This window comes from Haematobia irritans, chromosome 4, assembly GCF_050003625.1.
Source record: "Haematobia irritans isolate KBUSLIRL chromosome 4, ASM5000362v1, whole genome shotgun sequence".
NCBI lineage: Eukaryota > Metazoa > Arthropoda > Insecta > Diptera > Muscidae > Haematobia > Haematobia irritans.
This window is the reverse complement of record NC_134400.1, coordinates 186,234,234-186,259,691: the sequence shown is the minus strand read 5'-3', so window position 1 is coordinate 186,259,691 and position 25,458 is coordinate 186,234,234. Positions and strand designations below refer to the sequence as shown.

Here is a 25,458-nt window from a genome sequence, read left to right as displayed (position 1 = left end):
ATGTATAGCGACACCATCACCATGCCTTTCGCTCAACAACATTGGAATATATGGAATAAACTGAAATTAAGGCGCCACCAACGTCAGATATTTTTACGAAAATTTGCCAAACTTCATAAACGGCAAGAATTCAGTAGTTTGGATTTATTTCATCGTGCCATAAAACCTTGTAAGTAAAAAATCTCTATGCTCCCCGAATTGCTTAGAATTGAATTGAATTCTGAATTTTTATTAGGTCTCCTATTGGGTCATATTTTTGGTCTCATGCCTTTGGTAAATACCCTGGGTGATAATCCCTATACGGTAGAATTTAAAATCCCCAGCTTGACGTTTACTGCATCTTTTCTGTTCATGATTTTTGGATCTTGGAAAATTATCCATGTATCGGTGGCCATGCTAACCAATGGCATAACACCGAAAAATGTCAGTAAGTTTGATTGAAATTTAGATTATGTTAAATTACTTGTAGTTTTATTAAAATGGGTAGCTGGCACGAAGTGTCACGAATTTAAACGATTATATTGGTTTGTATGAAAAACGTTCTTTATTGATGCAAATGCACCCACACGCCGAGAAGAAATATGATCACCTCAAACATGATTCAAGAACAAGATATTATTTTCGGATTGTGACCATGGAACATTTTTGTCGCAAAAATTTTGTTTTCTCGGCAAACATATACATGGTTGCCGCAATCATATACATACTTTTTGCTAAAAATAACATGGTTGCCGCCAACATGTCACATGTTCCCCGTCCAAATATAACATTTTGCTCCTGAAACATGGTTGAGGTGATCATATTCCTTCTCTGCACCCAAACATGCTACAAGAACAAAATGTTATTTTTGGACGGGGAACATGTAACATGTTTGCCGCACCCATGTTATTTTCTCGGATATTATATATCTTACTTCAACAATCATGTTACATTTGGCTAGGAATCAATATTTTTGCCATAAAGATATTACATGGTCACATTGTTTGTACACTCAAAAAAAAAAGTTTACTTGTATCCAAAGATTTTGACCTTGCCTTAAGGATTTTGGTATTGATTCCGAGCCAAAGATGTGGCTTCTCCAAAACTAAAGAATTTTTTTTAGTGAGCCAGATAGGGCTTTAAATCTAGGACCAATAAAATTTTCATTCTCTTTTCGCGGTTTATTAATAAAGGTACTCAGGTACAAACAAATGCCACTTTAAAAATCCAAATTATAACGGATACTTTAAAGTAAGAAAAATGTTTTCTTAATTCCAAAAAAACAACTTTAAACCAAAGACGCTAAATCCTCAAAAAAAAAAGTATTAGCCTATATTTAAAGCGTTTTTATCTTAAATCTAAAATTTCTATATTTCTGTTAATTACGGGACAATTTCTTTAAATCAAAAATGTGTTTCTTTACTTTAAGGAAAATTAGCCTTAGTTCAAGACATGAGACTTTAACGAAGGGACGCAAATTTACAAAATTTTTGTCCTAAATTTAATGAAAAAAAAATTTGAAGCAAAGATTATAAACTTTATTTTAATTAGATTTTTATTATTATCCAGCAAAAAAAGAGCTTCCAAAAAAGTAGTTTGGATCTCCAATCTGTGATCCGGAAGTAGTGCAAACTTGGGTCATCTCCAATGAATTTTACATGGGCTTGTCATAGGACGGAAGTACTCCCTTTTTGGATCCTTTGCATTGCTTTAGAAGTTGTGCCCTGGAAGTTAATTTGAATGAAGAAATTTAAAAAGCGAAAAAAAAGCTTTTTCCACCAATTTCGCTTTTTTATCCATATGTGTGTTATTACACTATTATTTTCCTATTATCTAATTTTTACAATTTGAAGAACTTTTTCGCTCCGACCAGGGATTGAACCTGGGTTTGCTGGCACCATAACAGAACGCCTTCAAATGTTTGTGATATGATCGTAATATGACACCATGGAACAACATTCTAATTGCTTCTCGAGATGTTCCTTATTATGAACAAAAAAATAAGAAACGCAGGTTCAAATCTCACCAGCTGCATTTTTTATCAAATATTTTTCTAAAAATTATTTTTTTTATATTATGCATCGTTTTTATTTTTTATTTTCCACATATATTTTCGTATAAATATATTTTTTCCATCAAAAATCAACAAAAAATATAAAAATTCTCGTAATTTGCAAAACCTTCTCAAAAGAACTTCCATGGAAGCGAAAAAGTCAAACGGCACAGGCTCAAATCCCAGCGGGGATGAAATTTATTTTTTTTTTATTATTATTTTTTACTTTTTTTTAATTTCCTATTTTTTATTTTTATACCATCCACCATACGATGAGGGATATATTAACTTTGTCATTCTGTGTGTAACACATCGAAATATTGCATAAAGTATATATATTCTGGGTCGTGGTGAAATTCTGAGTCGATCTAAGCATGCCCGTCCGTCCGTCCGTATGTTGAAATCACGCTAACTTCCCAACGAAACAAGCTATCGACTTGAAACTTGACACAAGTAGTTGTTATTGATGTAGGTCGGATGGTATTGCAAATGGTCCATATCGGACCGCTTTTACGTATAGCCCCCATAAAAACCGACCCTCAAATTTGGCTTGCGGAGCCTCTTGGAGGAGCAAAATTCATCCGATCCGGTTGAAATGTGGTACATGGTGTTAGTATATGGTCTCTAGCAACCATGCAAAAATTGGTCCATATCGGTTCATAATTATATATAGCCCCCATATAAACCGATCCCCAGATTTGACCTCCGGAACCTCTTGGAGGAGCAAAAATTCATCCGATTCGGTTGAAATTTGGTACGTGCTGTTAGTATATAGTCTCTAACAAGCATGCAAGAATAGGTCCTTATCGGTCCATAATTATATATAGCCCCCATATAAATCGATCCCCAGATTTATCCCTGGAGCCTCTTGGAGGAGCAAAATTCATTCGATCCGGTTGAAATTTGGAACATGGTGAAGCACGCAAGAATTGCTCCATATCGGTCCATAATTATATATAGCCCCCATATAAACCGTTCCCCAGATTTGATCTACGGAGCCTCTTGGAGGAGCAAAATTCATTCGATCCGGTTTAAATCTTAGTATAAGGCCGTTAATATCCATGCCAAAATTGGTCCATATCGGTCTATAGTTATATATAGCCGATCCCCAATCACATAAAAATTGGTCCATATCGGTTCATATTCATGGTTGCCACTCGAGCCAAAAATAATCTACCAAAAATTTTTTTTTATTGAAAACATTGTCAAAATGTTATTTCTATAGAAATATTTGTCAAAATTTTATTTCTATAGAAAATTTTGTAAAAATTTTATTTCTATAGAAAATTTTGTAAAAATTTTATTTCTATAGAAAATTTTGTCAAAATTTTATTTCTATAGAAAATTTTGTCAAAATTTTATTCCTATAGAAAATTTTTTCCAAATTTTACTTCTATAGAAAATGTTGTCAAAATTTTATTTCTATAGACACTTTAAACTTAATTATATACGTATTTAATCGGCCTTTTTTTTTTTGTTTAATATATACTACGTATGGACTACCTTGTAATTTAGAAGACGGTGTTAGGAAGTTTTAAGATACCTTGACATCGGCAAGTATTACCGCAACCCAAGTAATTCGATTGTGGATGACAGTCTTCAGAAGAAGTTTCTACGCAAACCATGGTGGAGGGTACATAAGCTTCGGCCTGGCCGAACTTATGACCGTATATACTTGTATGTAGTTAACAAGGTTTCTTTGTCCGCACCCCAAGTGCTGCCGGTAAGCGACTTGAGGACATAGTTTTTTGTTAAAATATCCCACGTATGGACTAACTTACAATTTAGAAGACGGTGTTAAGGATTTTTTAAGATACCTTGCCATCGGCAAGTGTTACCGCAACCCAAGTAATTCGATTGTGGGTGACAGTCTTTAGTAGAAGTTTCTACGCAATCCGTTCGTCTTGGCCGAACTTACTTGTTTTTATTAGTTTTCTATTATTACGTAAAATTTAATTGTCCAAAATTTGCATTTAAAATAGCCTAATTGCGTTCTTTCTAATACGTATCCACAAGGACTGCATCGGAAGTAGAAAAAAATCATTGGGGGATCCCAAGATGCGCTTTAGAAGAAATGTTTGTGTACTTGTCCAAAAGGACTGCATCGGAAGTTGGAAAAACTCGATGGGGGATTCTGGGATGGGCTTTAAAAGAAATGTTTGTGGAACAACTTCCATTTTTTTTTTTTGCTGGGTATATTAGGGAGCATACACAAGGTCGTGGGTTCGATTCCTGCTTCGATTATTCCACCTCAGTAATGCTGTTGACATTTCTGAGGGTTTCAAAGCTTCTCTAAGTGGTTTCACTGCAATGTGGAACGCCGTTCGGACTCGGCTATAAAAAGGAGGTCCCTTGTCAATGAGCTTAACATGGAATCGGGCAGCACTCAGTGATAAGAGAGAAGTTCACCAATGTTGTATCACAATGGACTGAATAGTCTAAGTGAGTCTGATACATCGGACTGCCACCTAACCTAACATAACCTTTATTATTTTAAAGATATTTGTTCTTAATATTTTGTACATTTCGCATCCTAAAATTTAGGTTAGGTATATTTTTTTCAGTGCACATAGATGACAAAAAGTCGAATTGGACTTTTTTTGACAAAAAGTCGATTAGTCGAAAATTTGACTAACGACTTTTGTATCCCCAATTCGAAGATTACAAAAAGTCGACTTTTCAATTTAAATTTCGCATTTAAAATTTCCTTCTAATTTCATATTTCCTGTGCTCTAATGTATTTTATTTATTTTTATTTTATTTTTCTATTTTTCTTAATTTCTTCCAGTTGGCATGGTCTTCTTGTTCATGTGCCTAAGCATATTTGTGAAATTCTTAAATTTGGCCAAATATTGGCCTGAACTATTAAGACACTGGACTCGTATAGATTTAATGTTCCTAATGCCACCATATCCTCAACCCACATGGACGCTGCAAAAACAATTGCGAACATTGACTTGTACATTTTGGATAGCAGCTTTAGGTAAGCCCACAAGATTTAGTTCCAAATGTCTGCATGGACAATAACGAAAATACTCTCTTATCTCTCTTATTCCCTTCATTGAATTGCATGTTCTTAAATCCTAATGGAATTGTTTTAGTGGAAAATTCTCTATATTATGCCTCAAACTATTATAGCTTCATGATGAGACAATTACAGTGTTATCCAAAGGATAATCGACACACATACAAGGATTATTTGATTATGGATGTAATGAATGATGTCTTCACCTATTTTCCATATCACATAGTTGTGGTCATATGTGCCTTTGTATGTGAAAAGTTCCTGTAGTTCTTAGCACTATACATATTAGCGATAATAGAAATGCGGGAGTGATAGGATATTGACGTGACTCTTAAGTGACGTAAAATTCACGTCTATACCGAAGGAACAAGGAAAAATTAATTACTTCTTACGAAAATTGAACTGAATTGTAGTTCACATTTTGATATTTCCATAATGGGTTTTTAAAACCAGGAAAATGTACACACAAAGAAAATTTCATTAAAATTCAGACAACGAAAAATTTTCATTGATATAACGAAACATTTTCATTAATACAATGAAAATATTCGTTAATAATACAAAACCTTACGCTGATTAACACAAAATTCGTTATAATAACGAAAAATTTCGTTGTATTAACGATTTTGTTTCATTGGTTGACTTTTAACGATACATTTCGTTAATATAACGAAACTTTTTCTATTAATAATGTAATGTAAGTGTAATGTCCTGTAGGAAATTGGCGTGACTCTTAAGTGATATAAAATTCACGTCTACGTAGAAGGAACTCGTTCGAAAATTGAACTGAATTTTAGTTCACATTTTGATATTTCCATAATGCGTTTTTAAAACCAAAAAAAAACAAGTAAGGAAAGTCTAAAGTCGGGCGGAGCCGACTATATTATACCCTGCACCACTTTGTAGATCACAATTTTCGATACCATATCACATCCGTCAAATGTGTTGGGGGCTATATATAAAGGTTTGTCCCAAATACATACATTTAAATACCACTCGATCTGGAAGAATTTGATAGACTTCTACCAAACCTATAGACTCAAAATTTAAGTCGGCTAATGCACTAGGGTGGAACACAATGTTAGTACAAAAATATGTAAGGAAAGTAAGGAAAGTCTAAAGTCGGACGGGGCCGACTATATTATACCCTGCACCACTTTGTAGATATAAATTTTCGATACCATATGACATCCGTCAAATGTGTTGGGGGCTATATATAAAGATTTGTCCCAAATACATACGTTTAAGTATCACTCGATCTGGACAGAATGTGATAGACTTCTACAAAATTTATAGACTCAATATTTAAGTCTGCTAATGCACTAGGATGGAACACAATGTTAGTAAAAAAAATATGGGAAACATTTAAATATGAAGCAATTTTAAGGAAACTTCGCAAAAATTTATTTATGATTTATCACTCGATATATATGTATTAGAAGTTTAGGAAAATTAAAGTCATTTTTATAACTTTTCGACTAAGAAGTGGCGATTTTACGAGGAAAATATTGGTATTTTGACCATTTTTGTCGAAATCAGAAAAACATATATATGGGAGCTATATCTAAATCAGAACCGATTTCAACCAAATTTGGCACGCATAGCAACAATGCTAATTCTACTCCCTGTGCAAAATTTCAACAAAATCGGAGTTAAAAATTGGCCTCTGTGGTCATATGAGTGTAAATCGGGCGAAAGCTATATATGGGAGATATATCTAAATCAGAACCGATTCCAACCAAATTTGGCACGCATAGCAACAATGCTAATTCTACTCCCTGTGCAAAATTTCTACTTAATCGGAGTTAAAAATTGGCCTCTGTGGTCATATGAATGTAAATCGGGCGAAAACTATATATGGGAGCTATATCTAAATCTGAACCGATTTCAACCAAATTTGGCACGCATAACTACAATGCTAATTCTACTTCCTGTGCAAAAGTTCAACTAAATCGGAGGAAAAAATTGGCCTCTGTGGGCAAATGAGTGTAAATCGGGCGAAAGCTATATATGGGAGTTATATCTAAATCTGAACCGATTTCAAGCAAATTTGGCACGCATAGCTACAATGCTAATTCTACTCCCTGTGCAAAATTTCAACCACATTGGAGGAAAACTCTGGCTTCTGGGACCGTATTAGTCCATATCGGGCGAAAGATATATATGGGAGCTATATCTAAATCTGAACCGATTTCAATAAAATTTTGCACATTTGACTATACTACCAATTGTACTCCCTGTGCAAAATTTCAACCGAATTGGGGTAATACTCAGGCTTCTAGGGCCGTATAAGAGCATATCGGGCGAAAGATATATATGGGAGCTATATCTAAATCTGAACCGATTTCTTCCAAAATCAATAGGGTTCTATTTTGACCCAAAACACATACTTGTGCCAAATTCGAAGTTGATTGGCCTTAAATTACTACCTAATCCCTTGGTTACAAAAATGTGTTCACGGACAGACGGACATGGCTATATCGACTCAGGAGCCCACCTTGAGCATTTTTGTCAAAGACACCATGTGTCTATCTCGTCTCCTTCTGGGTGTTGCAAACATATGCACTAACTTATAATACCCTGTTCCATAGTGTGGCGCAGGGTATAAAAAAACAAGTATATACGGCCGTAAGTTCGGCCAGGCCGAATCTTATGTACCCTCCACCATGGATTGCGTAGAAACTTCTACGAAAGATTGTCATCCACAATCGAATTACTTGGGTTGTGGTATCTTGAAACTTCTTAACATCCTTTTCTAAATTGTGAGTTAGTCCATACGTGGTATATATTAGACAAAAAAGGTAAGTCTACAAATAATTACGAATCGATATGGACTTTTGCACGGTGCGTAGAGAGCCAGAATTGAAATATGGGGGTCGCTTATATGTGGGCTATATACAATTATAAACTGGATATGGACAAATTTTTGTTTGATTGGGGATCGATTTATCTGAGGGCTATATATAACTATAGACCGATATGGACCTAGTTAGGCATGGTTGTTAACGGCCATATGCTAGCACAATGTACCAAATTTCAACTGACTCGGATGAAATTTGCTCCTCCAAAAGTAAATCTCGGGATCGGTTTATATGGGGGCTATATATGATTATGGACGGATATGGACCACTTTTGGCATGGTTGTTAAATATCATATACTACCACCACGTACCAAATTTCAACCAGGTCGGATGAATTTTGCTTCTCCAAAAGGCACTGGAGGTCAAATCTGGAGATCGGTTTATATGGGTATAAAATTATGGACTGATATGAACCAATTCCCGCATGGTTGTTGGATACCATTTACTACCACCACGTACCAAATTTCAACCAGATCGGATGAATTTTGCTTCTCCAAAAGTCACCGGAGGTCAAATCTGGGGATCGGTTTATATGGGGGCTATATAAAATTATGGACTGATATGAACCAATTCCTGCAGGGTTGTTGGATACCATATACTAACAACACGTACCAAATTTCAACAGAATCGGATGGATTTTGCTCTTCCAAGGGGCTCCGGAGGTCAAATCTGGGTATTGGTTTATATGGAGCCTATATATAATTATGGACCGATTTCGATCAATTTTTGCATGGGTGTTTGAGGCCATATATTAACACCACGTTCCAAGTTTCAACTAAATCAAATGAATTTTGGTCTTCCAAGAGGCTCCGGAGGTCAAGTCTGGTGATCGGTTTATATGGGGGCTATAGATAATTATGGACCGATGTGGACCAATTTTTGCATGGTCATTAGACACCGTATACAAACACCATGTACCAAATCGAATTAAATTTGCTACTCTTAGAGGCTCCGCAAGCCAAATCGGGGAATCGGTTTATATGGGGGCTATATATAATTATGGACCGATGTGGACCAATTTTTGCATGGTTGTTAGAGATCATATACTGACATCATGTACCAAATTTCAACCGAATCGGATGAAATTTGCTTCTCGTAGAGGCTCCGCAAACCAAATCGGGGGATCAGTTTATATGGGGGCTATATATAATTATGGACCGATGTGGACCAATTTTTGCAGGGTTGTTAGAGACCATATACTAACACCATGTACCAAATTTCAGCCGGATCGGATGAAATTTGCTTCTTTTAAAGGATCGGCAAGCCAAATTTGGGGGTCCGTTTATATGGGGGCTATACGTAAAAGTGAACTGATATGGCCCATTTGCAATACCATTCGACCTACATCAATAACAACTACTTGGCCAAGTTTCAAGTCGATAGCTTGTTTCGTTCGGAAGTTAGCGTGATTTCAACAGACGGACGGACGGACGGACATGCTCAGATCGACTCAGAATTTCACCACGACCCAGAATATATATACTTTATGGGGTCTTAGAGTAATATTTCGATGTGTTACAAACGGAATCACAAAGTTAATATACCCTCATCCTATGGTGGAGGGTATAAAAACAGAGCAAGAATTCATAAAATGGTACAAATTATTTAAATTTTGTCGAAAAAAATACTAAATCCAATCTGAAAAAAATTGTGCATTTTTGAAAATATTTGAATCCAAACGTTTCAGACAAGGGTTAGCATCCTTTAAAAATTATTAAAAATTATAAACATTATTTATTTAACAAAATATCACAGAATTTTTTAATTTACATCCAAAACATTGAATTCGGATCACACCTAAAAAAAAAGTGATTCAAAATCAGTGCAGCGGCTGTTGAAATGGAGGACTTCCGTCCTATGACAAGCCCATGTTAAATTCATCGCTTCTGCGTCAATTTTGCACCACTTCCGGATCCAAAAAGAATATTTTCATTACTTTTTTTTGCGACGTTTTTTTACTGGGAATCTCAGTAATGTCCTCTCCTTCCAAACGAAATTTTAGGCAAACAAATATCGTTTCCCATTTGCTTTTCGCTGTAAGAAAGTCTATTTGGAAGAAAACTATATACTTTTTGTGATAAACGTTAATTTTTTTACAGTATTTGATGTGTCTTTCTCACTTCCAAGAGATTTTTTAGTTCTTTAGCAACATTTTCTGTAATACAAACAATGTAGAAGAAATTATGCGAATTTATTTTTTTTTTAATTTTACTTTTCGCCTAGAATCGACCGCGGAGCATTCAGTTTGTAAGCCAACACTCTATACACTGGGCTACGTAGCTTTTATTGTCATCAACAGACAATTCCCGCTGTAGCCATCAACACATACAGGCAAGCAGTATATATTAGAGCAAAGTTTTGGCCGCCCACGAGCCGATGGAAAGAAACTTTATTTAACAGAAACATACCTTTCGTTGGCACTGTGAAGCAATGGTTAGCATGCCCGCCTTGCATACAAAGGGTCGTCGGCTCAACCCTCTGCTCCATTTTTTACATAATATTCGTATGATTCCGAAAAGATTTTCGACATTACATACTGCAATATTTAAATTTTTACTATGAAACTTCAAAAACATCTTATTAAAGTCGTAAAGTCAGAAAAGAACAGTACACAGAAAAAAGTGAACCCACCAGAAAGAAAACTTGTGGTTAATTTTAGAAAATTTTAAACATTTTTAGAAAATTTTAACTAAAGATCATAACAAACACTGGCACCACTCCAATATCACAAAAAAAAGTAAATATTTTTCGATAAATTTTTTAGAAAATTTATTTGACATTAATTTGTTTCACTTGTAGTTGGAAGGAAAAAAATTGGAGATCAAAATTGCCAGAATGTCTGTAGTGACATACGAAATTGATGATGGACGTATTTACGATGGCAGTTCGGAAACTTCTTAGCCTAGCACAAAAAGCGCGGTATAAACAGAAAACAGTTAAGTGTTTTGGAAACTTCCATCTCTGTTATGAACACATGTTAAATTTTGTTTCGATCTGGCAACACCTTCATATAGAAACTGGTGTTCAAAACAGACGCATCCGCAATTTTTATACCCTGCGCCACACTGTGGAACAGGGTATTATAAGTTAGTGCATATGTTTGCAACACCCAGAAGGAGACGAGATAGACACATGGTGGCTTTGGCAAAAATGCTCAGGGTGGATCCCTGAGTCGATATAACCATGTCCGTCTGTCCGTGAACACATTTTTGTAATCAAAGTCTAGGTCGCAGTTTTAATCCAATCGACTTCACATTTGGCACAAGTATGTGTTTTGGCTCAGAATAGAACCTTATTGATTTTGGAAGAAATCGGTTCAGATTTAGATATAGCTCCCATATATATCTTTCGCCCGATATGGACTAATACGGTCCCAGAAGCCAGAGTTTTACCCTAATTTGCTTAAAAATTTGCATAAGAAGAACAATTAGTACTATAGTCAAGTGTGCCAAATATTATTGAAATCGGGTCAGATTTAGATATAGCTCCAATATATATCTTTCGCCCGATATGGACTAATACGGTCCCAGAAGCCAGAGTTTTACCCTAATTTGCTTAAAATTTTGCACAGGGAGTAGAATTAGCGTTGTAGCTATGCGTGCAAAATTTGGTTGAAATCGGTTCAGATTTAGATATAGCTCCCATATATAGCTTTCGCCCGATTTACACTCATATGACCACAGAGGGCAATTTTTTGCTCCGATTTAGTTGAAATTTTTCACAGGGATTAGAATAAGCATTGTAGCTATGCGTGTCAAATTTGGTTGAAATCGGTTCAGATTTAGATATATCTCCCATATATAGCTTTCGCCCGATTTACACTCATATGACCACAGAGGCCAATTTTTAACTCCGATTTTGTTGAAATTTTGCACAGGGAGTAGAATTAGCATTGTTGCTATGCGTGCCAAATTTGATTGAAATCGGTTCAGATTTAGATATAGCTCCCATATATATGTTTTTCTGATTTCGACAAAAATGGTCAAAATACCAACATTTGCCTTGTTAAATCGCCACTGCTTAGTCGAAAAGTTGTAAAAATGACTCTAATTTTCCTAAACTTCTAATACATATATATCGAGCGATAAATCATAAATAAACTTTTGCGAAATTTTCTTAAAATTGCTTCAGATTTAAATGTTTCCCTTATTTATACCCTTCACCACTACTGTGGTACAGGGTATAATAAGTTTGTGCATTTGTATGTAACGCCAAGAAGGAATAATCATAGACCAACCTTTTAGTATACGGATCGGCTTAAAATTAAATTCTGAGTCGATTTAGCGATGTTCGACTGTCTGTCTGTCTGTCTGTCTGTCTGTCTGTCTGTCTGTCTGTCTGTCCGTCTGTCTGTCTGTTGGTGTATTTTGGTGTGCAAAGTACAGCTGCCAGTTTTACTCCAATTGTCCTAAAATTTGGTATAGTGTCCTGTTTCGGCTCAAAGACGACCCCTATTGATTTTGGAAAAAATCGGTTCAGATTTAGATATAGCTGCCATATATATTTTTCACTGATCTGGTCATAATTAGCGTGTATATCAACCGATCTTCCTCAAATTTCGTACATCCGAATATTTTATGAGTCTCCAAAAACTTGCAAAATATCAGCCAAATCGTTTCACATTTAGATATAGCTCCCATATATAGCTTTCGCCCGATTTACACTCAGTTGCCCACAGAGGCCAATTTTTTGCTCCGATTTAGTTGAAATTTTGCATAGGGAGTAGAATTAGCATTGTAACTATGCATGCCAAATTTGATTGAAATTCAGATTTAGATATAGCTCCCATATATATGTTTTTCTGATTTCGACAAAAATGGTCAAAATACCAACATTTTCCTTGTTAAATCGCCACTGCTTAGTCGAAAAGTTGTAAAAAAGACTCTAATTTTCCTAAACTTCTAATTCATGTATATCGAGCGATAAATCATAAATAAACTTTTGCGAAGTTTCCTTAAAATTGCTTCAGATTTAAATGTTTCCCATATTTTTTTACTAAAATTGTGTTCCACCCTAGTGCATTAGCCAACTTAAATTTTGAGTCTATAGATTTTGTAAGTCTATCAAATTCTGTCCAAATCGAGTGATATTTCAATGTATGTATTTTGGACAAACCTTTATATATAGCACCCAACACATTTGACGGATGTGATATGGTATCGAAAATTTAGATCTACAAAGTGGTGCAGGGTATAATATAGTCGGCCCCGCCCAACTTTAGACTTTCCTTACTTGTTTTTACTAACATTGTGTTCCACCCTAGTGCACTAGCCGACTTACATTTTGAGTCTATAGATTTTTTAGAAGTCTATCAAATTCTGTCCAAATCGAGTGATATTTCAATGTATGTATTTGGGACAAACCTTTATATATAGCCCCCAACACATTTGACGGATGTGATATGGTATCGAAAATTTTGATCTACTTTAGACTTTCCTTACTTGTTTTTTGAAAATTTTGACTTTTCGCATTGATATTTTTTGAACCACTTAACTTATCACAGATCCAATTACACACAATTGTTCGTCATGTTAATACCTTTCATTTAACTGGAGATATATTGTGTTTAGTGACAAAAGAGCGAAAATTTAAAAATAACGGGATATCTCAAAAACTGTTCCATAAAAAAATTTTCGAATTCAGCAGCTCAAAATACATAAGAAAAGTTGATATTCATCAAGTGTACATGAAATTTTTGTTTTTTATACCCTCCACCATAGGATGGGGGGTATATTAACTTTGTCATTCCGTTTGTAACACATCGAAATATTGCTCTAAGACCCCATAAAGTATATATATTCTGGGTCGTGATGAAATTCTGAGTCGATCTGAGCATGTCCGTCCGTCTGTTGAAATCACGCTAACTTCCGAACGAAACAAGCTATCGACTTGAAACTTGGCACAAGTAGTTGTTATTGATGTAGGTCGGATGGTATTGCAAATGGGCCTTATCGGTCCACTTTTACGTATAGCCCCCATATAAACGGACCCCAAAATTTAGCTTGCGATCGCTCTAAGAGAAGCAAATTTCATCCGATCCGGCTGAAATTTGGTACATGGTGTTAGTATATGGTCTCTAACAACCATGCAAAAATTGGTCCACATCGGTCCATAATTATATATAGCCCCATATAAACCGATCACCATATTTGACCTCCGGAGCCTCTTGGAAGACCAAAATTCATCTGATTCAGTTGAAATTTGGTACTTGGTGTTAATATATGGCCTCAAACTCCCATGCAAAAATTGGTCGATATCGGTCCATAATTATATATAGGCCCCATATAAACCGATCCCTAGATTTGATCTCCAGAGCCCCTTGGAAGAGCAAACTTCTTCCCATTCGGTTGAAATTTGGTACGTGATGTTAGTATATGGTATCCAACAACCATGCAGGAATTGGTTCCTATCAGTCCATAATTATATATAGCTCCCATATAAACCGATCCCAAGATTTGACCTCTGGTGCCTTTTGGAGAAGCAAAATTCATCCGATCTGCTTGAAATTTGGAACGTGGTTGTAGTATATGATATTTAACAACCATACCAAAAGTGGTCCATATCAGTCCATAATCATATAAACCGATCCCGAGATTTGGTTTTGGAGCCTCTTGGAGGAGCAAATTTCATCCGAGTAAGTTGAAATTTCGTACATTGTGCTAGTATATGGCCGTTAACAACCATGCCTAACAAAGTCCACATCAAGTTCATAATTCTATATAGCCTCGATATCAGCGACCCCCATATTTCAATTCTGGCTCTCTACGTACCGTTCAAAAGTCCATGTCGATTCGTATTTATTTGTAGACTTACCTATACATAACTTTTTTGTCTAATATATACCACGTATGGACTAACTCACAATTTAGAAAACTACACGCACAGAAAAAACATGTTTGGACATGGTTGCCGCATCCATTTAATGCTTATTTAGAGTATTTAATTGTCGCGAAAACCATGTATTTTGTCTTTGTAAAAATAATTTTCGAGCGGAGAAAAATATATGTTGGCAATAAGCATTTAAATGGTTCTCAAATGCCGCAAACATGTTCTATTATTTAAATGATAGAATTTGAGACCATTATATGGTCAGGAAAATCATGTACCTGACCATTCAATTTTTTTACTTTTTTGCAAAGAAAAAAGTATTTTTATAGTTTACGTATAGATATGTCTACAAGCATTACATGGCCATAAAGACCATGTACATTGTTTTCGTGACCATTTAATTTTTTAATTTTTTTGCAGCGACAAGAATTTTATAAAAACATTGAGCAGGTACACACGATCTTCATTTTGCGCGTCAGTCGTGTGTTGATTGTTTCTTGGAATGGACGGGGAATACGGAATTATTGTGTTTTGTGTTAATTTATTTATTCAGAAATGGCACGTGGTTTTATGTGAATACAAAAAAGGAAAGTGTAATTGAAACAAATGTACCTGGTTTTTGTTCTGCATTTTGACATATGGTATAATTTATTTTTATTTGCAGTTATATGATGTCTGTGTTTGTACATTTGATGGGCACGAAGTAAATATGGAATGATTTCTTATTGTTGAAATTGAACCAAACTAGAGTGTGTAAAAATATGTGAAGTTTGCTTGCACAACATTATAAATACAAATAAACAATGAATTAGTTTATAAATAAATAAAAACAAATAAATAAAATTGATTTTGTGTTTTCTTTTCTCAAGTGGCGTCCTTTTTTCGACGACGAAAAAAGTTTTTTCATAAAAATCAAAACATTTTAGGTTGTGACCATGTTCTTTTAACTAGAAGAAAAACATTTTTGACGAATAACATAACATTTTAGATCGTGACCATTGTCTTTTAATGGAAACAAAATTCTTTTTATCAATATAATAACATTTTAGATGAGGACAATTGTATTTTTCTTAGAACCATGTTCACTGAGCCAACATGGTTGCAGGTTAAAATGTTACATGGTCGCCGCAAAAATAGCTGCTATCATATTATTTTGCTCTTCGAATATGATTGTGGCAATCATGTTTCTTCTCTGCGTGTATGTTCAGAAGTTTTAAGTTACCACAACCCAAGTAATTCAATTGTGGATGACAGTCTTTCGTAGAAGTTTCTACGCAATCCATGGTGGAGGGTACATAAGATTCGGCCTGGCCGAACTTACGGCCGTATATACTTGTTTTTTTGTAAACTAGTGTTATTAGAGTAAAGAAAACTTTCGACAAATGAACTAAAATAAAGTTAAATTGGCTTTAGGTTAGGTTAGGTTATGTGGCAGCCCGATGTATCAGGCTCACTTAGACTATTCAGTCCATTGTGATACCACAGTGGTGAACTTCTCTCTTATCACTGAGTGCTGCCCGATTCCATGTTAAGCTCAATGACAAGGGACCTCCTTTTTATAGCCGAGTCCGAACGGCGTTCCACATTCCAGTGAAACCACTTAGAGAAGCTTTGAAACCCTCAGAAATGTCACCAGTATTACTGAGGTGGGATAATCCACCGCTGAAAAACTTTTTGGTGTTCGGTCGTAGCAGGAATCGAACCCACGACCTTGTGTATGCAAGGCGGGCATGCTAACCATTGCACCACGGTGGCTCCCTATTGGCTTTAGTGAAATAGAGAGTTCACTTTTGTTTTAGTGTAATTGATATAAACGAAATGGAAATGTTATGGATAAAATGTTTTTTATTGTAAAAATAAAAATTTTGGATTGAGATCCCGAGATTTTGGTAGTCATTGCACTTTAGAAATGAAGCGACGAATCTCAATTTTAAGCCATTCTTGGTTGACGCGTACTGAGTGCGATGATTCTGAGTCCTGTTGGAATGCCCATGATCTGCGGCTGAAATGTTTGTCTGACCAGTCGATGGCAAAACCAATTTCAGTAACTGGTTAACTGGTTCGTGTACTTCATGTACTCACTTGCACACCTCTAGTTCAAAACAAATAATAAATTAGTTCCGTCGGAAATAGCGATAATTGTGCAAAGAATTAATTAGATTACTTGTTGTTTGTTGTCTATTTTTTGTTGCCGTTGTTTTTATTGAAGTATTGTTATATTGATTGTATTTCTTTTCTCTATCTTTGTTTCTAGTTTCTGAATACAGCGTTTGCAATCATTTGGAATTTCATGGATTATTTCATTATGGCAGTCAGTCTGAGTCTGACAACACGTTTTGAACAATTCGCTCTGCGTGTTGAACATTTATCTGGATGCGTAAGTTAAGAAAGCAACGAAAATTTAAAATTTCCACAGCAATTATTGATTTTTATCATACTATTATAAATGTATTGTTATAGAAAATTTTGTCATAATTGTATTCTGATAGAAAATTTTATCACCATTTTATTTCTATAGAAAATTTTGTCATATTTTGTTTTTATAGAAAAATTTGTCATAATTTTGTTTTTTTTTTTATAGAAAATTTTGTCAAAATTTTATTTCTATAGAAAATTTTGTCAAAATTTTATTCCTACGTGAATTTTCCTCAAAATTTTATTTCTATAGAAAATTTTGTTAAAAATTGTATTTCTATTGAAAATTTTGTCTAAACTTACTTTGTATGGAAAATTTTGTCTAAACGTCTATGGAAAATTTTGTGAAAATTTTATCTTTATAGAAGAATTTAATCAGAATACTATTTTTATAGAAAAATGTTGTCAAAATTTTATTTTTATAGACAAGTTTTTTCATAATTTTATTTTTATAGAAAAATTTGTACAAACTTTATTTTTTTTACGTTAGAGTATTGTCTATACGAAAATTTTATTTCTATAGAAAATTTTATCAAAATTTTATTTCTAAAATTTTGTCAAAATTTTATTTCTATTGAACATTTTGTCAAAATTGTATGTCTATAGAATTTTTTGGCAAGATTTTATTTCTATAGAAAATTTTTTCAAAATTTTATTTCTATAGAAAATGTTTTCAAAATTTTATTTCTTAGGTCGAAAACCTTAGTTATTATTCCTATAGAAAATTTTGTCAAAATTTTATTTCTGTAGAAAATTTTGTCAACATTTTATTTCTATAGAAAATTTTATTCCTATGGAAATTTTTGTCAAGATTTTGTTTCTATAAATTTTTCTTTTTTTCAAAATTTTATTTCTATAGAAAATTTTGTCAAAATTGTATTTCTTAGGTCGAAAACCTTAGTTGTTATTTCTATAGAAAATTTTGTCAAAATTTTATTTCTATAGAAATTTTTGTCAAGATTTTATTTCTATAGAAATTTTTTTCAAAATCTTATTTCTTTTATTTATAATTTTGTCGAAATTTTATTTCTATAGAAATTTTTGTCAAGATTTTATTTCTATAGCATTTTTTTCAAAATTTTATTTCTATAGAACATTTTTTCAAAATTGTATTTCTTAGGTCGAAAACCTTAGTTGCTATTTCTATTGAAAATTTTGTCAAAATTTTATTTCTATAGAAAATTTTATCAAAATTTTATTTCTATAGAAAATTTTGTCAAAATTTTATCTCTATTGAAACTTTTGTCAAAATTTTATTTCTATAGAAAATTTTATCAAAATTTTATTCCTATAGAAAATTTTCTCAAATGTTTGTTTTTCTATACAAAGTTTTGTCTAAACTTAATTTGTATGGGAAATTTTGTCTAAACTTTATTTCTATGGAAAATTTTGTCAAAATTTTATCTTTATAGAAACATTTTATCAGAATTTTATTTTTATAGAAAAATGTTGTCAAAATTTTATTTTTATAGAAAAATGTTATCATAATTTTATTTTTATAGAAAATTTTCTCAAAATTTTATTTCTATAGAAAATTTTCTCAAAATTTTATTTCTATAGAAATTTTTGTCAAGATTTCATTTCTATAGAAATTTTTGTTAAGATTTTATTTCTATAGAATTTTTTTCAAAATTTTATTTCTATAGAAAATTTTGTCAAAATTGTATTTCTTAGGTCGAAAACCTTAGTTGTTAGTACCTCTATTTTATACCCTCCACCATAGGATGGGGGTATATTAACTTTGTCATTCCGTTTGTAACACATCGAAATATTGCTCTAAGACCCCATAAAGTTTATATATTCTGGGTCGTGGTGAAATTCTGAGTCGATCTGAGCATGTCCGTCCGTCTGTTGAAATCACGCTAACTTCCGAACGAAACAAGCTATCGACTTGAAACTTGGCACAAGTAGTTGTTATTGATGTAGGTCGGATGGTATTGCAAATGGGCCATATCGGTCCACTTTTACGTATAGCCCCCATATAAACGGACCCCCAAATTTGGCTTGCGAGGCCTCTAAGAGAAGCAAATTTCATCCGATCCGGCTGAAATTTGGTACACGGAGTTAGTATATGGTCTCTAACAACCATGCAAAAATTGGTCCACATCGGTCCATAATTATATATAGCCCCCATATAAACCGATCACCAGATTTGACCTCCGGAGCCCCTTGGAAGAGCAAAATTCTTCCCATTCGATTGAAATTTGGCACGTGATGTTAGTATATGGTAATCACAATGGACTGAATAGTCTAAGTGAGCCTGAATCTTAATCGGGCTGCCACTTTAACCTAGTATATGGTATCCAACAACCATGCAGGATTTGGTTCCTATCAGCCCATAATTATATATAGCTCCCATATAAACCGATCCCCAGATTAGACCTCCAGTGCCTTTTGGAGAAGCAAAATTCATCCGATCTGCTTGAAATTTGGTACGTGGTGATCATATATGATATTTAACAACCATGCCAAAAGTGGTCCATATCAGTCCATAATCATATATAGCCCCATATAAAACGATCCCGAGATTTCGTTTTGGAGCCTCTTGTAGGAGCAGATTTCATCCGAGTGAGTTGAAATTTGGTACATTGTGCTAGTATATGGTCATTACAAACCATGCCTAACTAGGTCCATATCGGTCTATAGTTATATATATCCCTCAGATAAATCGATTTCCAATTACACAAAAATTGGTCCATATCAAGTTCATAATTGTATATAGCCCCCATATAAGCGACACCCATATTTCAATTCTGGCTCTCTACGTACCGTGCAAAAAGGCCATATCGATTCGTAATTATTTGTAGACTAAACTATACATAACTTTTTTGTCTAATATATACCACGTACGGACTAACTCACAATTTAGAAAACGATGTTAAGAAGTTTTAAGATACCATAACCCAAGTACTTCGATTGTGGATGACAGTCTTTCGTAGAAGTTTCTACGCAATCCATGGTGGAGGGTATATAAGATTCGGCGTGGCCGAACTTACGGCCGTATATACTTGTTGTATTTATTTTCATAATTTATTATGATTTTAAATAAACTAATAATAATTTTATTTCTATAGAAAAGTTTATCAACATTTTAGTTCTGTAGAAAATTTTCTCAACATTTTATTTCTATAGAAAATGTTGTCAAAATTTTATTTCTATAGAAAATTTTCTCAAATGTTTGTTTTTTCTATACAAAGTTTTGTCAACATTTTATTTCTATTGAAAATTTTGTCAAAATTTTATCTTTATAGAAAAATTTTATTTTTATAGAAAAATTTTATAAAAATTTTATTTTTATAGAAATATTTTATCAAAATTTTATTTCTATATTATAAAAATTTGTCCAAAATTTATTTCTATAGAAAATTTTGTCAAAATTAATTGGAAAGGAATATTTTGCAAAATCTAGCAGAACATCAGTAAAAAATCTACCATGCTTGGTTGAAATCAACCATCTGTGGCAACAGACCCATAGACTTGCAAACTAGGAGGAAAGCACCTCAGTTTTCATACAAAAAAAAATTATAAAATTATATATAAAATTATAATTTTTTTTTTTTTGGTCTGACCGAAGCTAATGCAGGATAGATGATACGAAGTATAAATAATTCAAATGAACATCGTTTGTTTATTTTGGAAAAACTTGTATGGACCGAAACACTGAGGAATTGTCAACCATTTGCCTTGACTATAGCTCTGAGTCCAAGCTGTATCTAAACTGTCATATATTTTTTTCTCCACTATAAGATGGGGTTTATACTAATAAATCTACCAATGTCCGTCTATCGGCTTGAAACAAGTACACAGAAAAAAATTTCATGAATTTTTTTCCAATTAAAGTCTTAATTGAGTTTTAAACAAGTATATACGGCCGTAAGTTCGGCCAGGCCGAATCTTATGTACCCTCCACCATGGATTGCGTAGAAACTTCTACGAAAGACTGTCATCCACAATCGAAGTACTTGGGTTATGGTATCTTAAAACTTCTTAACATCGTTTTCTAAATTGTGAGTTAGTCCGTACGTGGTATATATTAGACAAAAAAGTTATGTATAGTTAAGTCTACAAATAATTACTAATCGATATGGCCTTTTTGCACGGTACGTAGAGAGCCAGAATTGAAATATGGGTGTCGCTTATATGGGGGCTATATACAATTATTGGAAATCGATTTATCTGAGGGATATATATATAACTATAGACCGATATGGACCTAGTTAGGCATGGTTTTTAATGACCATGTACTACTATCACAATGTACCAAATTTCAACTCACTCGGATGAAATCTGCTCCTCCAAGAGGCTCCAAAACGAAATCTCGGAATCGTTTTATATGGGGCTATATATGATTATGGACTGATATGGACCACTTTTGGCATGGTTGTTAAATATCATATACGATCACCACGTACCAAATTTCAAGCAGATCGGATGAATTTTGCTTCTCCAAAAGGCACTGGAGGTCAAATCTGGGGATCGGTTTATATGGGAGCTATATATAATTATGGGCTGATAGGAACCAAATCCTGCATGGTTGTTGGATACCGTATACTAACATCACGTACCAAATTTCATTCGAATGGGAAGAATTTTGCTCTTCCAAGGGGCTCTGGAGGTCAAATATGGTGATCGGTTTATATGGGGGCTATATATAATTATGAACCGATGTGGACCAATTTTTGCATGGTTGTTAGAGACCATATACCAACATCATGTACCAAATTTCAGGCGGATCGGATGAAATTTGCTTCTCTTTGAGGCTCCGCAACCCAAATCTGGGGATCGGTTTATATGGGGGCTATATATAATTATGGACCGATGTGGACCAATTTTTGCATGGTTGTTAGAGACCATATACTAACACCATATACCAAATTTTAGCCGGATCGGATGAAATATGCTTCTGTTAGAGGCTCCACAAGCCAAATCTGAGGGTCCCTTTATATGGGGGCTATACGTAAAAGTGGACCGATATGGCCCATTTTCAATACCATCCGACCTACATCGATAGCAACTACTTGTGCCAAGTTTCAAGTCGATAGCTTGTTTCGTTCGGAAGTTAGCGTGATTTCAACAGACGGACGGACGGACATGCTTAGATCGACTCAGAATTTCACCACGACCCAGAATATATATACTTTATGGGGTCTTAGAGCAATATTTCGATGTGTTACAAACGGAATGACAAAGTTAATATACCCCCATCCTATGATGGAGGGTATAAAAATATTCAATTAAAAATTAATTCATTAAAAAAAAATTTTTATTGAAACAAAAATCAATCACAAAAAGTAATAGTATCAATTAATTAATTCGATCAGTCAATTGTTTAATTGACTTTCAATTAATTTTTTTAATTGATACCATCATTTCTGTGATTGAAGACATTTCAATTAAAAATTAATTGGATCAATTAATTTCGTGATTGAAGACAACTTTTTTTTTTGTAGTAGTTATTAATGTAGGACGGACCACTTTTATGTATAGCGTCCATATAAATAAAGGGTGATTTGTTAAGAGCTTGATAACTTTTTTTTTAAAAAAAACGCATAAAATTTGCAAAATCTCATCGGTTCTTTATTTGAAACGTTAGATTGGTCCATGACATTTATTTTTTGAAGATAATTTCATTTAAATGTTGACCGCGGCTGCGTCTTAGGTGGTCCATTCGGAAAGTCCAATTTTGGGCAACTTTTTCGAGCATTTCGGCCGGAATAGCCCGAATTTCTTCGGAAATGTTGTCTTCCAAAGCTGGAATAGTTGCTGGCTTATTTCTGTAGACTTTAGACTTGACGTAGCCCCACAAAAAATAGTCTAAAGGCGTCAAATCGCATGATCTTGGTGGCCAACTTACCGGTCCATTTCTTGAGATGAATTGTTCTCCGAAGTTTTCCCTCAAAATGGCCATAGAATCGCGAGCTGTGTGGCATGTAGCGCCATCTTGTTGAAACCACATGTCAACCAAGTTCAGTTCTTCCATTTTTGGCAACAAAAAGTTTGTTAGCATCGAACGATAGCGATCGCCATTCACCGTAACGTTGCGTCCAACAGCATCTTTGAAAAAATACGGTCCAATGATTCCACCAGCGTACAAACCACACCAAACAGTGCATTTTTCGGGATGCATGGGCAGTTCTTGAACGGCTTCTGGTTGCTCTTCACTCCAAATGCGGCAATTTTGCTTATTTACGTAGCCATTCAACCAGAAATGAGCCTCATCGCTGAACAAAATTTGTCGATAAAAAAGCGGATTTTCTGCCACTGATTTTGGTAATAAAATTCAATGATTTGCAAGCGTTGCTCGTTAGTGAGTCTATTCATGATGAAATGTCAAAGCATACTGAGCATCTTTCTCTTTGACACCATGTCTGAAATCCCACGTGATCTGTCAAATACTAATGCATGAAAATCCTAACCTCAAAAGAATCACCCTTTAGAACCCCAGATTTATTTCTGAATCTTACCTGAAAGAGAGAATCTCATCTGATCCGCTTGAAACCTTGTACGTAATATCACTACGGTTATGGGCCGATATAATCCAATATTTGCATGGTAGTTAGAGGACAGATACTCACATGCAAAAATTTCAAGCGAATCGGATGAACATAGCGGCCCAAGAGCGCCGTGTTGTTCAGTCGAAAATGAATATATTTACTTTATGGGATCGATACCAACATTATTATTATTATAAATTATTTCTTTTTTTTAGTTTATTCCCGATCCCTTATGGAATCAAATACGTTGTCATCATATAATGCTTTGTGAATTTATGGAAATCATTAATGATCACATGGCCACTCTGGTCCTTATGTCATGTCTCAATAATATGTACTTCATTTGTAATAATCTCTTGAATATATTCACGTAAGTACAGGATCATTACATATATAATAAAATCTTATGATTTCATCGTGTTCCAACACATGCTTTTAGGAAACTTCGCTATCCCATCAACTATGTCTATTTTTGGACATCACTCCTATTTCTACTCTCAAGAACAACTTTTGTCTATATATTTGCTGCCAAGATATACGATGCATCTGTGAAACCATTGAAGACTTTGTATTTAGTACCCAGTGGTTGTTGGACAGAGGAAGTTCAACGTTTTAAAGCACAAATCCTCAATCAGTCATTGGGCTTAACTGGTAAACATTTCTACACGCTGACTAAACAAGGATTATTTGGTGTAAGATAATGAGCAAAATGAAACTCTCAATTTCATCAAACAGTGTTCGAAAAAGCTTTCGATTCACCTGTTGCTTTTCGAAATTGGAATTATAGAAATTCGCAAAAAAAAATTGGCTCAATTTCAATGACAAATTTTCTTCAAATTACAAAGCTTTTCATATCTGTGTACTCAAAGTAGAGCTAATACAAAATTTTTTTGAAAAAACCTATGCTGTTGTGGAATTATTTTGAGCTTATTTCGAAAACTGATTTCAGAAATAAAGAAAATAATCTGAGTAAAACATCATAAACAATCATCTTTTATTCCAGATGATGGCCACTATCGTCACGTATGAGTTTATGCTCTTGCAGCTGGATGCGAAAAATCGAGAAGCTGGTTTACCCGAATTATGCACTAACTAAATCAATCAAGTTAATCTAGGGATAAATTGTATAAAATGTTTACCATTTATTTTAATAGCAATTAATTTTATGAAAATAAATAAAACCATAATCGAAAGTAGCGTCGTTTTTGCAAGAGTTTTAAAACAGGTGTAATTTATTTTTTTTTTTACTTATTTGGACATCTTGGTGGTAACTTTGAAGACTTGTAACAATAAAATATATCTATATATAAAATATAGCTAAATTAACAAAACTTTGTTTTTTTTTTTTGGATTGAAGGTTAACATTAAATACAAACCAAATTCAAAAGAAAAACAAGTAAGGAAAGTCTAAAGTCGGGCGGGGCCGACTATATTATACCATGCAACACTTTGTAGATCTAAATTTTCGATACTATATCACATGTGTCAAATGTGTTAAAGGTTTGTCCCAAATACATACATTCAAATATCACTCGATTTGGACTGAATTTGATAGACTTTTACAAAATCTATAGACTCAAAATTTAATTTGGCTAATGCACTAGGGTGGAACACAATTTTAGTAAAAAATATGGGAAACATTTAAATCTGAAACAATTCTAAGGAAATTTCGCAAAAGTTTATTTATGATTTATTTCTCGATATATATGTATTAGAAGTTTAGGAAAATTAGTGTAATTTTTACAACTTTTCGACTAAGCAGTGGCGATTTAACAAGGAAAATGTTGGTATTTTGACAATTTT

The 25,458-nt window shown here is 33.9% G+C and overlaps 1 protein-coding gene across 1 annotated transcript; it reads left to right on the top strand.

Annotated features, from left to right (window-relative positions):
• On the top strand, nucleotides 1-24,751 carry Gr61a (Gustatory receptor 61a). The gene is made up of 8 exons (XM_075307150.1): nucleotides 1-169; nucleotides 236-427; nucleotides 4,821-5,015; nucleotides 5,134-5,303; nucleotides 17,001-17,123; nucleotides 23,871-24,025; nucleotides 24,095-24,347; nucleotides 24,659-24,751. The coding sequence occupies exons 1-8, from the start codon at nucleotides 1-3 to the stop codon at nucleotides 24,749-24,751; spliced, it is 1,350 nt and encodes a 449-aa protein (XP_075163265.1).
• The last annotated feature ends 707 nt before the right edge of the window (nucleotides 24,752-25,458 follow it).

What these genes read in the sequence shown, in the direction of transcription:
- Gr61a (XM_075307150.1), top strand. Translation starts at nt 1, where the DNA reads ATGTATAGCGACACCATCACCATGCCTTTCGCTCAACAACATTGGAAT. An exon ending in AATCTCTTGAATATATTCAC is followed by an intron (nt 24,026 to 24,094) that starts GTAAGTACAGGA and finishes ACATGCTTTTAG; the next exon opens with GAAACTTCGCTATCCCATCA. An exon ending in CTAAACAAGGATTATTTGGT is followed by an intron (nt 24,348 to 24,658) that starts GTAAGATAATGA and finishes CTTTTATTCCAG; the next exon opens with ATGATGGCCACTATCGTCAC.